The sequence below is a fragment of the Pelecanus crispus genome, chromosome 3, assembly GCF_030463565.1.
Source record: "Pelecanus crispus isolate bPelCri1 chromosome 3, bPelCri1.pri, whole genome shotgun sequence".
NCBI lineage: Eukaryota > Metazoa > Chordata > Aves > Pelecaniformes > Pelecanidae > Pelecanus > Pelecanus crispus.
In genome coordinates this window covers 1,978,217-1,995,563 of record NC_134645.1, presented here as the reverse complement: position 1 = coordinate 1,995,563, position 17,347 = coordinate 1,978,217, and the positions used below count along the sequence as shown (strand labels likewise).

Here is a 17,347-nt window from a genome sequence, read left to right as displayed (position 1 = left end):
CTTCACTGTACTCAGGCTGCTCTGGGATTATTTACGGAGTCACATGGATGTAGAGGAGGAGGAGGTTTAGTTTCGGTTAAGAATTCTTTTTTATTTTGAAACTGCAATGCTAGAGTTCATTCATCCCTGGGACGTGCCTTACGCAGAGAAACAGCAGAGCCTGTTTTACGCTGTCTGAGGCAGAGATGCTGGGCACAATCCTCCTCCACCGCGCTGCTGACAGTCGGGGTTTCCAGCAGAGGTCAGAGGCCTACCCTTGAGAGAGCACACCACTGTTCCCCAAAAGAAATATCTCTTTTCTCACACAGACAGAGAATTTCATGGGACAACATTAAAGGACATTCTCCCTGTCTACGAGTAATACAAAAAGAAGGAAGTTGGGAATGTTAAAAGTGCATGAATGCTTTCTCGGGTATCTTCTACAACATGAGCAAACTAATTTGCTTGGAAATTATGCAACTGTTCTTCATTTGAAGAAGTTAAGTCACCCGCCTTTACAGGAGGTAGGCAGGGAGTTAGGAAGGGCTCTCGCACTGCAAACTGCACGCAAACAAAGCTGGGGTTTTATGATTAATTTCCAGAATTACGACTGGGTTTTATTTAAGGATAAAATAAAGACCACTTCCTCACTCTCCCCCTTATTGTTCTAAGTGACTTGGCCTGGGTTAGTACTCATCCGTACCGCTGAGCAGCTCAGAGGCTGGACATGCACCTTAACACTGCGTAAGACTGAGGACACCTTCAGAGAGAGAAAAGCCACACAGTAGCTCTCAAAAGACAAAAAAGCTTTTTCCTATAGCACCACTTTTGGCCTCTTCTCATTAACACCTTGATGCAATGAGAACAAGCCCTGACTAACGTGTTTACGGGGATCATATCATAGCAACACCCGCAAAAAAACCAGCACAGGCTTACCTTGTAACTGCTTGAATCTTCCTTCTAACTGATTATAGTTATACGGCACCTGAGCTGCGTATCCTGGGGACAACGGCCCGGGCATGCCGGCTGATTTTTGTAATTCCATCTACAGGTAACACAGGGATACGATGAACTGCAGCATAAAGGAACCACAGGTTTCTCTACCATACATCCAAGTAAATCCCAGCTTCCTCAGTAGTTTGGCTTCAGTCCCTAGGGAAAACGCTCTCACCGAGCCCTAAGTAAATAACAGCTTCGGTTCAAAATCCAGCAGTGTGGCTTGGCGGTAAGTTGTCTGTAACAGATTCAAATTTAAAGCACCATGAGAGGTTTTTTGGTGGGTTTTTTTTTCCCCGCGCTCCACTACAGGCAACTCTCAAGTGCTCGAATCTGGTTTCAAATGCCTGGCTCTGGCGAAACTAAATCAAATGAAAGCAAGCCCGCGATTCAGCCCAAAGTAAAAGCAGCATGGAGCCAGGCGCTGCCGTCCTTGCCAGCGCTTCCAGGAGCCGCGCACACCTCAGACCTTGCTGCTGGTTTGTAATATAATCAGCAGCCGCCCGGGTGCAGGCTGATGTCACTCGATTACCATACAGCACCGTGGAGGAAACGAAGGCTGTACCAAGGGCGAAGGGGCGGCGGAGCAGGGGAAGAGCGGGACAGCTCACGCAACGCTGCACCACGTTCTTCCGCTGGGTGCTCGCCGCACCGCCCTGCGCCCCGGGAGGCAAGGCGGCAGCGGGGTCCCCAGCCCTCCGCTCCCAACGCGCCGCCGCGGCCGCAGCGGGCAGTGGTATCTTCCTGAGCAAAGCTGGTGGAATTACAATCTTTTGTTAAGAGCCTCATGTAACGGAAAAGTCTCAGATTACTATCACATGAAAAGGAGGGCACTTTACTTATCTGCAAGACTGTTCACTTGAAAAAGTAACACACGCATAGAGAAGCACACATTCGGTATTTAGCAACAGGCAAGGAGGGGACACAGGAAGACGTACGCTCCGCTAGAAACAAACGAAAGCTTTGTGAAAAGGTTTTTTTTTAAACAGCCAATTCCTGTCGCTTCATTTCATGTTGCTTGTCGATACTGGAGGTTTTGACGTCTCCTGTGTACGTGGCTCCTTGCCCATTTATCAGCGTGCTGGGTATTACTGCAAGATTAATGGTTGTCTGGGCTATGTGCTGGAAGGGGAGGGCTGTAACGTGAATAAGGATGCCCTGCCGCTGACTGGCACCTTAATACCCTGCTGCAATATAAATGTGCACAGCAGCAGCAGCAGGGCTAGGCACCAGAAGTCAGCTCCTGCAGATGGTGTAGAGACAGAGAATGTCAGTTTTCCCTCAGGGGCATGAGTTCCTAGGCCCACTTATTGCTAAGTGAAATTCAAAGGTCAGTTCCACATTCATATTCTCAGTATGTGGCATTTGCCTGTTCATTTTTAAAACTGCTGATAACATTCACACAAATGTTTTCTCTTTTTTTTCTTTTCTAGCATTTCCAAATTCCTTAAATGGAATCCATGTTCTCTTCTCCTCCCACTCCATCCCCTCATTAAACATTTCAAAATGTTGCCTTTGTTTTGATACTGTCCTTTCAGAAGTTTTTAGTCATATAGTAATTTATGTGAGAGCAATTTCTGTGGGAGAAGCTCAGTCCACTCCCACCGACTCGCTGCAGCCCTAGCTCCTGCTAGGCCTACGGTGGAAATTCAACCAGCCATTACCAACACGCCGGGGAACAAACGCGCAAGAAGTCCGACCACGAACACTGCTAATTCAGGGAGAAGTGATGGAAGTCAACACTTCCCAACTGACACTGGGGTTTCCAAAAACACACAGACTGTTGAAAATGCCTGGCACATTGCTCCCAAGGTCATAAACACACTTAAAATATTTCTGGCTTTTAACTATACTGTTTTACTTAAAACAACAACGTAGCCCTAGCCCAGAGTTGCTTATTATATTGATACAGAAGGGCTTTTACCAGCATATTTCAGTGAACCCCTTTGTATCAATATAGCTCTATTTACACAAGGCTTTTTGGTACTACAGCGGACCTCAAATAGACCCTAAAACATTTTTGAAAGTTGGCCTTCAATCTTTTCAGCACTACCTACACTTGTGCCATTGAAGACTATTCAGCTGCCCAAGACAGACTTTACAGCGCCGGGGAAGAAAGCGATTGCCCGCGGGGGCAGCGAAAACACGGCCGTGCAAGGGACCGAGGTACTGCAGGCTTGCTGCCCTCAAAGCGCCTTTTTGCAAGGCGAAAGGGGGATCTGAGGAAGCACCTGCACTCGTCGCTGCGGCAGGCAGGATGCTGCTCTCCAGGCAACAATGCGCTGATATGGCACGGCCGGTGCCCCGGTCCTGCTAAACCTTCCCCCGATAACCTTTGTGCAGCCAGCTGGCCCTGCAGCACGCAGGGACCCACACGCTGCAGCTGTGGCCATGGGATTTCCAGACTGGGATGGGAGAGAAGATGGGCAACACAAAAATACAAAAGGCCTCAAAATGTACAGGAACAGAGCGCAGTAAACCGAGCCGTTAATATACAACTGCACGCTCCCCTAAAGCTCAAGAAGCACATTTTACCCAGCACACAAGTACAGGCTTATTTCAGTCACAAATTTTTTTCCTGCAGCTTTCTACCAACAGCAGCTTTTGCCTGCGATGCCTGACCTATGTTATAATTAAACGAAACCCTTCCCCTGGAGAGCAGGCAGGCAGCCAGGCCCTACCTGCAGGCATATCAGCTCATTACTGTCCCACCTTGAGCAAACAGGTGTTGCTATGCGAGCTCAGAAGGTAAAACTGAAGTCCAAGTGACTGACAGGAGAGCTGGAGCATTCATAACACCGTGAAGGCCATAAATCAGGAGCCAGGAACTTTTCCCCAGCTGAAAGCTTTCCCAACACCTTTGGCAGGCGACACACTAATGCACGTGGCCATTATTGAAAATATTAAAAAGTAAAATATTACAAAAGCAAAACATTAAAAGTAATCATTTGGCTTTGACCCACGTAAAACACAGACTAGCTTTCCCCACCCCGTCATAAAACATTAACACCACATACATGAATTTACACTTCAGATTGTCCCCTGCGGGACAACTGAATCTGCTAAGATTCCCAAGAAATACTGAACAAAAGTTGGGGTCTGAGGTTTTTTTGTCCATGTCGCCCCCCTGTCCCCCCCCCTCCCTGTCTGGCCTGCCCAGTAGCACTAAATGCTACTATAAAAAGAGAAGGAACGGCAGCAGGTATGGAGCAGTGCGGGCTACACAGCAAGTAGGGGGAAAGCCAAAGCAAAAGGGAAGAACCCGCGTTTGAACTGAGCTTATTTTGTTCAAGGCTTGAAAAACAGAGACACAAGACCCGAACACGTTGTGGAGAACTCAGCAGCGCTCGCCGTGAAATTCTGACCTCATTTTAGCTGCCGTGCACATTGGCATTTGGGCTGAACAACAGGTCCCCGAGCCACAGATGTGACAGACCTTGTTAACGATCGTATCAGCTGCAGGGATGGCCCGATAGCCGGGCGCCGCCGACTCATCTGCCGAAGCGTTACCGCTGCTCCGCCGGCCCCGGCGTCCATTTTGATGGCCCCACTTCACAGGTTGGTGGTAATTCGGTAGAAAGAGCAAAGCAAAATGGGGATCTGTCTGTATTTGTGAAACTCTACAGCATACCTAGCAAGGCTTCTTAAAAATGGGCATCCTGCCAGCTCCCAATTTTGAGTCACATCAATCTGAATACATTAATTTGCTGTTGACTACAAATTAGCAAACCTGAGATCTGTGTACCGCTACTGTGTAGCAATGCATCCAATCAATCACAAGGTTCTCCCATGCAAAGCCCTTTTCTGTACCCAAGTTCTACTCATTTTCTCTGTTCCCTCTTTAATTGACTAAGCCCTTGATATTACCAATTAGATGATATATTATGGAGATGAATTAATGTTTTAAAGGCCATAGATAAGATAACTTTTAGCACTCGGCCAAGTGTAACTTATCAAATCAACACAGCTTGAAATCGTCCATGGTGTAATTCATCACTGATTACACTACTGGAGAAAAATAAGGGCCAAATCATACATCTAGTATATCAGGCAGGGATGGTTTTGTTGGGTTTCCCCCCCACCTCTAAATTTTGTTCTCAGTTTTCTCCCATGGCTGTGAAATAATTTTTGCTTGCACTCTTTGAATTGTACCTCTCCCATAGTACTTGACTGGTAATGATGGCTTGCATTATTTTTGTACTTGTTAAGAGTTATTAAATAAAAACGCAAATGATTACCCACTTAACCATACTGCAAAGTGTGACTTAGTTGACATTAGAGCTTTGCAAAGCCTCAAGGAGAACAAGAGGTTGATTCCAACAATATTACGACTGTAGATGTAACATCTGGAGGCAGGTGCTTACCCCAGAAGAGAAAAGGATCTGCGATCCGTCTTTACACGGTTCTGAAAATTGCTGCTGAAGGGAACAGGCTCCTACCACAAAGGAAAAAACTAATGTTTCTCAGGAACAAACTAATGTTAGATCTAGCAAAATTACTGTCCAAACCCCTAATCAAAGTTTCTTAGATTGAACAGAACTATCACTTCTCTCAGCCAAAAGAAATCCCTTAAGAAAAATCTTAGTATAATCTGAAAGGAAGCATAGACAAAAGACCCTCTAAGAAACTCCTGGCCAAGGACCCAGTTTGTAACTTTTGCAGAAAATAACTGTTAAGCGTGCAGCGTTAACATTACTCACACAGCCTTGCGAGAATTGGAATAGCTAGAAATTCCCTGACAACCTCATCCATCCATCAATCTACACTACCTTCCACCAATAAAGTCAACCAATATTGGCTGGCTTTCTTGGGTAAATACCAAAGATAGTATGTGTGGTGGACACAGCGTTCCAAACAGGCCCACCCTCAAAGTACAGTCACTTAATGCATATGCGAAAAACCAAGAAAACAACACGCAGAATGTTCCCTGGGTGCCATAAAACAAATGCATGCTTTGTACTGTTGTGTTCCGAGAGAGAGATGCGATTTTACAACTCCATGAAAGAAAATTATCTTTCTAATGGGAAGCAGAATGCACACCAGAGCTTACAATAATTACGAATCTGGTTAATCATCACCCTCGTCTTTCCTCTTTGCTCTTATTTGCTCTTGTAAATTCTCTAGTTGGTGACTAACTAGAAAAAAAAAAAGATAAAAAGGATGATCTATTAATCTAAAATGCCACAGAAATCACACAACATTTGCTCTTCTCCTGAAAGAGGGTAAAGTTCTTACACATCCCCTCAGCGCCACAGTTAAGAACTTAAAACTCGTAATCGTGTTTGCCTTTCTCGACTTCTCTGCCGAGACCCCCGTCTACACAGTAAAACCAGAACCCCTGCGTATGCAATAGAGTAAGGAAGGATGGGGTTTGCTGTGGATTGCTCTAGAATGTAATAGGAAATAGTTATTTTTATCATATTTGACAATTTGCATAACATTAATGCTGACGAGTTAGCTGTTTTCCCTTTAGTTTATATCTAAGGTGCTGGAGCACAGAGAGAAGCAGCCCACACACTAAGCAGGAATTAGCGTGCCAACTTAATTAACTCTTCTGCAGGTATCAGTGGGAACAGAACCATTCATCTTATAAACCCGCCATTTCCTGCAATGCTTAGCAACTGTCTTGGAAGAAGGTGAAATAAATACAAGAGATCTTCTCTTAAGTAACATTACTATTTCAGAAAGTATTTCAATTTTTCTGTTTAAAGGGGATTGTAGGTCAGTGGCCAACACCAAGGCATTTGGTCCTCCAAGTCCCTTCCAGATAGATTCTCTGTGACTCACGGGGGCTTGGGAGAGCCAAGGCAATCAAAACTTGAGGGAAAGGGGCAGATTAAAAAGAAAGAGACAGCAAGGATTTTTGTTACAGAAGGGTCTGTTCGCATGTTTTCTTTTTGCCGTGTCCAGGCTGGCCTTCCAGCAGCTCCGTGCCGAGTCCCGGGCACAACCCAGCTTTGGGCTCAAGATGAACCTGTGGGTTGCGACGCCTGAGACCAAAGCAGCGCAAAACCTTTGGGAATCTTTTCATAAATCAGGCCAGAATATCAATTTATTACTGAAACTGGGTCAGTTCCACCTGGTTTCGGGTTTCAGTTTACACAAGTCCCAGATTAACAGGAAAGTTGACATGACTTTTGTAACAGCGTGTCCTTGCTAACTGCAACAGTGGAATGCTCGCCAGGAGAGCCCGCAGAAAAGACCTACATGAGCCACTCCTGTTTGGAAAAAAAATCACGGTTTGTGTTGGTTCGTATTCCAGTCCAAATGCGTTTTTCTGAACTGTACTGCTTCCCATACTCCGTGAACTCATCAAAGCAGGGAAACCATCCCTGAAAAACTGTAACAACTACATTCGCAGGTTTTCTTTGCGGCCCACGAAATGCACTTGGTTTGCTCCCTGACTTAGATGAATAACCCTTTAAAAGTCTATTAAAATCAAGCATGGTGCGACAGGTACGCACTTAACATACTCGCCTTCCGTGAAATTTTGGCATGAAAACACTTTTTGATTTTCATCCAGAAAATTCTCTTTTATGGGTTTTAATGTGCTTTTTTAGAAGCTGGATTTATTTTCATTGCCTCTCCCTCCCTCCTTTCCTCATCTGAATTGCATCTATGTTTATATGTAGGGGAGAGAGAGGGAGAGATTCCCACCCTCCTTTTTCTTTTCTTCCTTTTGCACTGTTTTTTTTCCCCCCAGTTTGACCAGGAGCACAGAAGATGCACTGTTGCTACACCATAATCACTCAGGCATGAACATTCAATCTCCTGCTACTCCTGAGCAACATGGAAACTGGGGGAAAACAACAAGCAGAACACACTGATCTTTACAAATCTCCCTTAAGCCAGAGAATTTATTTCTACTATTTCCCTTGCTTCACAAGGATAGAACAGAAAGCATATGAACTATATTCATGTTCACAAATACATCCCAATTGTGCCCAGCCACATTCACACGTGGTCAGTGTAGGGGAGAGGAATAAAAAAAGGCCCTCTCTGTTTTGCCAGTTCCATAACTGGAGGAGTTCGAGCCCCTGAATTAGAAACCTCTGAAGTTAATTCGGCTCTCTACAGAATTTTAGATCCTCTTATACCTAAGCAACAAAGTTCCAGAAAAGCTGAGGTAGTACAGGCTTGTGCCGATTCTGTTCATTCAGTTCATTCAAAATGAAAGAGAAGTAAAATGTTAGAAGAAACTGTTGGAAGTTGTTGGGTTTTTTTTAAAAAAACAAAAAAAAACCCAAAAAAAACCCCCATACTAGATGCAGAAGCATGAGCTGAAAGCCTCATTTTTAAAGCCAACATAAAAGAGACATCTCTTTATTTTCAAAAACCTTCTTTCATCAAATCTCACCCACAAAATTTCCCCATCTGGGAATTGCCTATCTCTGCAAAAAAGCTTTAGCGATCAATTGACAAATACTGCCTCAAACTCGTGAAGTTATTATTCAGAGCAAAGGAAGCAAAACTTCAGAAAACCATCATACGACATACACGTACGAAGTGGTTGGCAAAAAAATAGTAGTGTTTGCATTGCTCACTAGAAGAGTTCAAAAGTGTTCAGAAGAACGCTAGAAACTAAAAAGTGGAACTTGGAAGCAGATTTTCATCATCCTCTCTACTTGTCTGGTGCTCATCCCTGTTCCTGTTCTTTTTGCCTCTTCCCTGTCAAGGCAATTCGTCTCAAGGCAATCTGGAGGATATTACCTCAAGATAACAATCAAAGCTCTGATCTGAGAGAATGATTTCAGCACTAATCCCTCCCCACCAGAAGAGCTCCAAGGTTAACAGAAATTAGTAAACACTTTTTAATTCTGTATTGAATTTTGCTTTGCAGTACGCTCTGCTAGACATTATTTATACTTCAGGGAGTGCTTTCATGCAGTATCCAAGCAACAAATAGAAGGAAAAATGCAAGGCACATTGCAGATTTGGCTGAATAAATAGAATAAATACAGAAACATTGCTCGTTAGATGCTAAAGACATAAGACGAGAACATTTTCTTCTGCATACGCATTTTTTGTGGAAAGACTTGTTTTAAATTATAGGCTCATGACTAGGTTTTGAAATGCATCCACAGCCAACCTCATCCCTGATAAAAGTCATAGATTTAAAAAAAAAATTAATTGCCGTTGTTGGCACGTAGTTTCTGTAAACAAGAAGTCCTTTCCATTAAGACGACTCAGCAAAATATCTAAAAACCATCTCAGTATTTCAAAGAAGGGTCATTAATAGTTATCCCATGGTTTCTCCTTATTCAATACCCCCAAAACACTGATTCCAACAACAAAGAACGTTACAGTCTTTTCAGTCTTCAGGCTTCCCGTGATGGGCCGCTGTGGCTCAGGTTCCCAGCTGCGGTTTCCAGCACGGTCTCCCAGGAGCCTCGTGGTCCCGATTCTCAGCGTGGCCTTCCAGAAGCCAAGGGAGAATGCCAATTCCTACCAACTGACCATCTGGCTGGTAGGGTCTCCTCCTAAATCATTAACTCCAGCGTGACTTTAGCCCAGCTCTGCCTGGCTTAGCTCTCGCTAACTACACGGACGGCATCTCACGGTGAGTATTTCCCCTTTCCCTCAGCAGCTGGCGCAGCCAGTGTTTTACTCCCCTTCACAAATCCTACCCTGCCTCTCCCCGCTTCAGCCGATGCAGAACGCTGCATCTCCCTCACCTCAGCGTTGCGGGCAGCCAAAAGCACGTCCCCCGGTGCTTTTACTCTTTCCTGATGCCATGGTGATGAACGGATGCTGAAAACTAACATAGACAGGAGAGCTGCGCTGTGCCAGTCTGGGCTTAAGGCATAGTTCTCACCCAAAATCAGTGCAAGTAAGGAAGCACGCTACGGCAGTTAGTGCAGTGCCAAGGTGTCTAATACCCAGGTGCAATAAAGCAGATTTGCCTGCTTTCAGGATTACCCTCATGGGTATTTCATTGGTAATATCCTAAACGCAGATACGCATATGCACACGTGCACCCAGAGTCAGCATACATATATTAGTTTTCCATCTTACATATATTAGTTTTCCATCTTCTTCCTCTAAGTACAGATGGCTTTTTATATTTAATCACTTCTTAACTACAGTACAGAATTCTCTTGTACCTTATTTTGCTAAATTACTGAACTGCTGTCCAAGCACAGAGTCAGCCCCTTGTGAATAAGGACTGGCGTATGTCTGGGCTTCTCCACAAGAAACTACGAGAAGCAGATATGGTACCTGTATTCCAGGCCAGGAACTTAATGCACAGAAATTCAAAGATCTAAAGATCGATCAGTACAGGCTCATTTGCTGGCGAGACGCTGGGCTCTCCCGTGTACATGTCCAACTCGATATTGCTTAGCCTTGAAAGAATTTAATCAGAGACATAAAATGACCGCAACTGTCAGACTTTCCAGAGTGGGGCTACCAGCAACCGCTCCTATCCTGCTCCCTCCCCAAAAAAGCAAAAAACCTATTTTTCCAGCTCCGCTTGTCCTGCTTGAGCAATGTCTGCCAGATTACGGTTATTCACCAGGACGCCATCGCTTTCACGCATCACTCCGTTACTAAGTAATCATAAATACTACCCATGAGGCAGACAAGCATGCGTGATTCCAAAAAACTCCTACGTTACATTCAGCAATACTTTTCAGAAGCTTGGCTCATGGATCTGGTATCTAATCAGACTACAGAGAATCTGACTTACACCTCCAAGTAGTTTGCACACTACTACTTTGATTCTAAAGAGAGTGAGCAAACCCCCAAACTCTGCGTAACTGATACCAAAAATCATGTTACTATAGCAATAGATACAAATGACCTCTGTACCAAATTACATTTTTGATAGGATGTCATTGAATACAAGCTGTTCACATTTACTTGAAAGTTATGTACTGTAGACATAACAGTGACACTTCTTTTTGGGTCAGTCTACTGATAATCTTGAAAAATAGAAATCCTAAGAACAAAATATTATTTATTGTCTGGTTTTTGCTATTTGCTTTAGAAACGGTTCTCCACCAGCAACTTTAAAAGCGAACACATAAATCAGCAGTGACAGATGGGCTAAGCTTTTTCTTGTTTTATGATAAGAGCACCGTGTTCATCAGTAGTCACAGCCAGCACTGCAGGTGACATGCGTAAGGACAGCAGCCTCCCCGCTGCCGTGCTCTCTCCCTTGATGCCTGCGTGGCACAGAACACACAAAATGATACTCCTGGTTTTAACACCAGCCTCCTACAGATTCTGGTAAAGTACTGCAGCTTAGAAACTACAGCTCAGAAATTGTTCCAGAAGTAAAATTCAGAAGGAAAGCATTGGGTGAGGTTGACATTTGGAAGAGCTCTTGTTGAAATAATTCCATCAGCTTTTATCTGAGCAAAATAAAGTTCTTCAAAAGAAGCCCTTTCACGCTCACCTGAGTAAGTCTGCATTAGGCCTTTGGCTGCTGCCAACACCAGGGACTAATAACCAGCACTGCCACACCAGTGCTGAGAAGATGCATCTGCAGTTTCACTGCTGTAAGGTTTTTATTTCTGTTTAGCGTCAAGTGAATCCTTCACATGCCCTTCAAAGTTAATTTACAAGCATCAATATACTGCTGAGTTCTCCTTCCTTAACCACTGCTGTTATTAAAATCAGTGCACCCATTTTCAAGTCCCAGATAGCTCAGGCACTGGATATTCATGAAATGTACTGCAAGAGATTATTCTCAGTATGCTCTTTCAAAGCCAAGAATAAACCAAAGGTTTATTCTCTTAAGCCCTAAGACACTGTATTTCGTCCTTTTCTGTTGACTTGAGACCTGAAACTTCATTCTGACCGTGCAGATTTTTTCTCTCTTTAGTATATACTCAGAGTGAAACAGTAGAAACTTTGCTATGAGAGAGACACTAGGCAGCAGGGACAAGCAGGTGCACGATACCTGAGGAGTACTACAAGCGGGATCTTCCTTTTCGCTTTTTTGGGGGTTGTTCTGCTGACTTTTTGCACTGGAGCTGTGGGGGGAATGGCTCAAATATCAGGGCCAATAGCGTGAACTAGCCCCCACATATGGTACCCAGCACTTTCCCATAGTTTTCTCTATTTTTTTATCATTAGGAAACAGGTATTCCACTCTATTAAAAAGAAAAACTTTTCAGTAGTATAACCCTTTGCTTCTGGGAGAATTTAAGTTACTGGTGTGAATGATAAGCCTAGTTTCTCTTTGTGCAGTAGGGACAACTAAGGAAAGCTGCACGACAAATGCAGTCTCCTTACCCCGTACGGTTCAAGAACAGTGACGTGCAACACCAGCAAGCGTCCTCGCCTATGCGCAGTCACTTAGGTGGAGCTGGAAAAGGAATGCACGGCTTCATCTGCCCTGCACTAAGATATGCTTCAACTTTGAAATTATTTTTTAACTCACATGCCAGGCAGCTGAGTCACAGACCTTCCGGTCACTCAGGTGAACACAGAGGACAAAAGCATAAAATACAAACAAGCAGAAAAGCGAGTAACTTTAGCCAAGCATGTTTTAATATTGAATTAGCTAACTGAAGAAATGCAAAGTTTTGGAGTTGACAATTCTCATACTACCTGAAAACAGCATCTGAGACTGCCAGCAAGGTACATCTGAATGCCACAGTCCCAGACTGAGGGTGAAAAACTCTGCTGAACAGCTGTACTGTTTCTTAAGGCTTTCCTAAGAGCTCTATGCGCCAGGGTGCTGCACAGCAAATCTTGTTAGCTAATGGTCCTTGGTAAGATGAAATCCAACACCTGAGGATTTGTGAATGAAGAATTTTGCCCAAACACGATATCTTTTTGGCTTCTACAGAGCAGGTAGAATTACCTGGTCTTCCAGCAAGACCTTCCAAAGAACCACAGAGAACAAGGACAGGTGAAGGATGATTTCCTACAGTGGGATATCTTACTTTGTAAAGTAGAGATCAGCTACCTTCTTCTCGTATCAGTTGCAGAGTGAGCTAGTTCAACATGAATGGCAACCAATCCGGTTGCATATCCCTTCAAATCTGGATTCTGATTGAAAAATGAGTTCCCAGATGATTTAGTTGTTTAAAACTGAAACAATCCTTCGCAGTCTGGTTTTCATGGTATACAGACCACTTTAATAAGATCAGTTATCAGCTGCTGTGCTGACTATAGTGCTTTTCTGCTGTTACTATGTCATACCTGCTGTAACTGAGCTTTTCTCCAATACACTGCCTGTTCGGATCACAGATTATTCTGACCACCATCTCCTGCTTTGCTCTTTAAATATTTCAGCGTCCTGCTGGAACATGGGACCATTATGATTCTTTCTAAGACAGAATATCAGACTCTGGCTACAGAACTCACTTCTCACCTGCTCAGTCTCTACCTTTCTTTACCTTAAAGGAAATAAGCTTCATTTGAATTACAGTAAACCAGAATCAATACAAGATGGAAGCTTCGCAGAAGAGGCACTTCACAACTTGTTGAAGACAACAGACAGAAGATGCTTGCACCAACAGAAGGATTCACACTGAGTATACACCCATTAGTCAGGCGCGGTGTAAAATGCCTACAGCTGTTCTACTTTTGAACGCAACACCTTGCATCTTATAGATGGGGAATAAAGAACCAGTGCCCGGTCTGTTTATTTTGAAACCTTCTGTACTAGGTCAAGGAGATAAAGACACATGTGCATTTCATAAACTGCAAGACATTGACAGTCTTTTGATTTATCCTGTCACTTCAATGAAAGGCAGACATTCTGAAAGAGCTGGACATCCACAGGCAGCCTTTAGAGACAACTAACCTAGGACCTCTAGAAAGAAAAATGCTGCTGTCAGAAGATGGCCAGTCTTGGAGATGCAGGAAGGTGCTTGTGCCCATCTAAGTCAGACTGGAGTGTTACTCAGAAAATCTGGGCCCTGCAGGTGGGGCACAACTACTTCTGCTTCAGAGCAGTGAAATTCACCCAGGAGAAAGTGATGGTGCAAGAGTCAGTCAAATGTATGGGGTTTAGAGCCCAGAAGAGCCTCCTGGTATCACCCAGCGTGGCTTTGTGTGCGCTTCCAGCCACAGGCTTTCACAAGTGATTATTGTGTCTGATCCTGTGACAAGCAGCTGAATTAGAGTACACCTTTCCAGAAAGAGCCTGTCTCGATTTAAAGAGTACAATGACAGAGATTATCGTTATCCCAGCTCCAGGCTGCAGCAGTTAAAAACTTGGAAATGCCTTTCTGGGGAGACGCAAGGGAAGGTGACTCACCAAACAGCATATCCGAAAATATACGTTGAATGGTGCCAGGAGTACCATGGCTCAGCCTTTAACTATAACCTTTGATTTGCAATACAAACCTCTCTTCGTCCCTCTCTCCCTGCATCATGATTCGGCTTTCAAGCAGCGCTGCAGCAGTGCAGCATGCTAGGCCAAGTTTGGCAGCACACAGTATTCTCAACACTAGAGAATTACAGGTATGAAACTATCAAATTGAGATAACTATGAGTAAGGCTTATTAAGAAAAAAATAAATACATCATACTATGAGAAAACGTTTAAATATGCCTCTGAATAGAATCTTCAGCAAAATTATTGGCTTTGACATTGGTATTTGTTTTAGGCTATCTAAATAATTCAAGGACTTTCCTTACATTACTTCTCCTTGAAGTAAGAGTTTCATGTTTATTATTCATTACTCAGGTGGGGAGCTCTGCGTGCCGCAAAAGTGAGTGGCACAGCCAACTGCAGTAAAGGCTAGATGTGGGACCCAAATCTTGCTAATGACTTTTGTACTAAAAGCGCTGCCCACCCAAGGAATATAATATAACCTACAACCACTCATGTGGCAGGAGTAAAATACGGCTTCTTCCTCAAACAAGATCAAAAAACCCAAGTCAAGATTCTTCTCATCTACCACCACAGGCATTGGTCAGGCTGCTTCTGACCCCACCAGCACAGCCCCGTTCCAGGTCAGGCATTTTACCTGTAATTTCAAATGCACGCTGTGATGAGAACTGCTGTAATTAAAAGTCTTCTAAAGATAGCAAAATTTAACACATATCTTTTCTGTGAGCAGTTCCATTAAGTCAATACCATTACTGTTCTCAGTAAGGGTTATATGATCTGCTCTCTGCCCACCTGCGTGAAGTCTTTCATTTCCCTGTTGCTCAGCTCCAAACCTGATCCTGCCCTGTGCCTGACACGTAAAGGTGTTCTGCATCTAATGCACTCCTGCAGCCGGCATCAAGGGGAGAAAGGGCACGCTGTGCTCCGGAGTTGGTCTCATCGGAAACACAAATGAAACAGATGATACCTTTGTCTCAGTACGGCTGATTTAATAAACCTGCTTCAACATGTTATAAGGCGTTGGGTTTAAAACCATCCTTGTAACTAAAATTTCACTAGCAGAAAGCTCAGCGTATTTTGAGCTCTTTTCCATGCTTACAGTATGTCCCACGCTACTGAGGCATTTTGTTCAGAGGTCAGGAATGTCGGCGTGCTACCATAAGAGTCAGGAAATCATTTACAGAACGCACAAAAATTGCTTTGCAGGGCAATGCCTCAGAGCTGAGAGGACATGACATAATCTCCTTGCTGCATAAACAAATTTGGTTAATGTACAGCCTTTAATACACAATAATCAAATGCTTTAACAACAACAACAAAGACCCAATCAAATTTCATTCCTCTGCCGATGACAGTGTAATTCAGCAGAAGACAGCGTATATTTCAGAAGCTCTACTTCTTCAGAAAAAATTACCGTTTCAGCATTATTTACTAAATGACAACTATCTCCATCCACCACATTCCTCCATTTCAGGACAAGTGAGATGTTTTGAACACCTCCAAATGAAGATATTTTGAAGCAGAACTTTGTTATCCTCCTGATTTTTTCCAAATCTGGAAACCAACATCATTTGGCAATCACAGAAATCCAATCAAAACAATTTGAATACACAGCCAAAGTGGTTAATATCAGATGAGATTGATGAGGTGAGAAACAGAGTCAGTAAAACCTTCTAATTGGGGGGTGGGGGAACAAACAAAAAAAACCAAACCAAAACGCAAAAAAATCCCCCCCAAAAACAAACATGGATGAAATCTCTGCTCTCCTGTGCTTACGCCAAAGAAGCCTTCATAGTAAATCTGAACAGCCAAGTATTTGCAAAATGTTCAGATATGAGCACATCCTGCAAAGCAACATGAGACCATCATGTCCCACTGATGTCAATGGACAAAATCTCAAAAATTGTTTGGTCAAACCGCACTGGACCTCAGGAAAATTTCAGCTCTAGTTTACCAACAAGGTGCAGGCACTGAAGACAGAATCCCGTACTATCACACACACAGAGCATCAGAGTTTTTGCCCACGTGATCAGTGCTTACCAGCTAGGGCCTTGATGCGGGATCGTTCGAACAGTCGAGCAGAGCTATTTTCATTGTCCCAGTCATCGACATCCCAGCGGTTGTTGACATCGCTGTACTGCTGTTGGATTTCAATATTGTCATAATCTGTCGCTACCGTCGTCGTCATCCTGAGTCTTCTTAACCTATTCTCACCATCAGATTCTTCTTAAAAACCTCTGTAAAAGAAAAATACATAATAACGATTTAGACAATATACATGTATTAGAAGAAAGTTGTAAAATTCAAAAGCTCGAGACTTCCGATTTCAAAAATCAATGACTTTCACTCAAAGCCTGGGCACAAGCTCAAGAACAGGTTAGATACCAACCAGTCCTTCAAAAAGCACTTGAATGCTCCAAGTCTTCTTAAAAAATTAAATACTTCACAAAAGCAAAACTTCAAGCCAGTAGCTTTGCTGCATACACGTATCCCGAATTGTCACGTTCAACTCCGCGCAAAGCAGAACACATATGAAATAGTGCAGTGAGATACTTTCACAACAGTTACTTTCAAAAGCAGCCTGTCGGCTTTGTAAATCTGTGAACTTTGGCTACAGCATATGGAGACACGGATAACTCGGCTAAGAAAAACCCGAAGTGCAAAAAAGACCTCAACACCTTTATAAAATGGTACACATACAGATGAAAAAATGCAAATGCTTAAAAAGTCATATAAGCATTTGACCAGCAGAAGCTTTTTAACACAGATCTGAGGAAACATTTCTTTCTTTACATGCAAATACTGATTTTGTGACCAGTCCTGGGAATTTATTTATGAACTAATCCAGGTAAAAACAACTACAGGTGCGTTGCTTTGAACTCTCCCTAGCAACAAAATGGTAGCCCACCAACGCAATTCTTTACATGAGGTCCTCCTCTTTCAGGCAGTCAGATACCGTTAGCATATTCGTACCGTTTTCTAATCGGCATTTGCATGTACTTATCGGCACTAAATATAAAAAAGCCTAACACCTCCTCTGGGGGAAGAGGAGGGAGGTTACAAACGGCTGCTAAAC

The 17,347-nt window shown here is 43.5% G+C and overlaps 1 protein-coding gene across 1 annotated transcript in view; it reads right to left on the bottom strand.

Moving 5' to 3' along the window:
- SPTBN1 (spectrin beta, non-erythrocytic 1) overlaps window positions 1-16,492 on the bottom strand; it is a 93,194-nt gene extending 76,702 nt beyond the window's left edge. Inside the window, exon 1 of the mRNA XM_075708598.1 lies at window positions 16,312-16,492. Coding sequence (XP_075564713.1) covers window positions 16,312-16,459 — 148 coding nt within the window. The 5' untranslated portion in view covers window positions 16,460-16,492. The remainder of the gene's footprint in view (window positions 1-16,311) is intronic.
- Window positions 16,493-17,347: the final 855 nt, after the last annotated feature.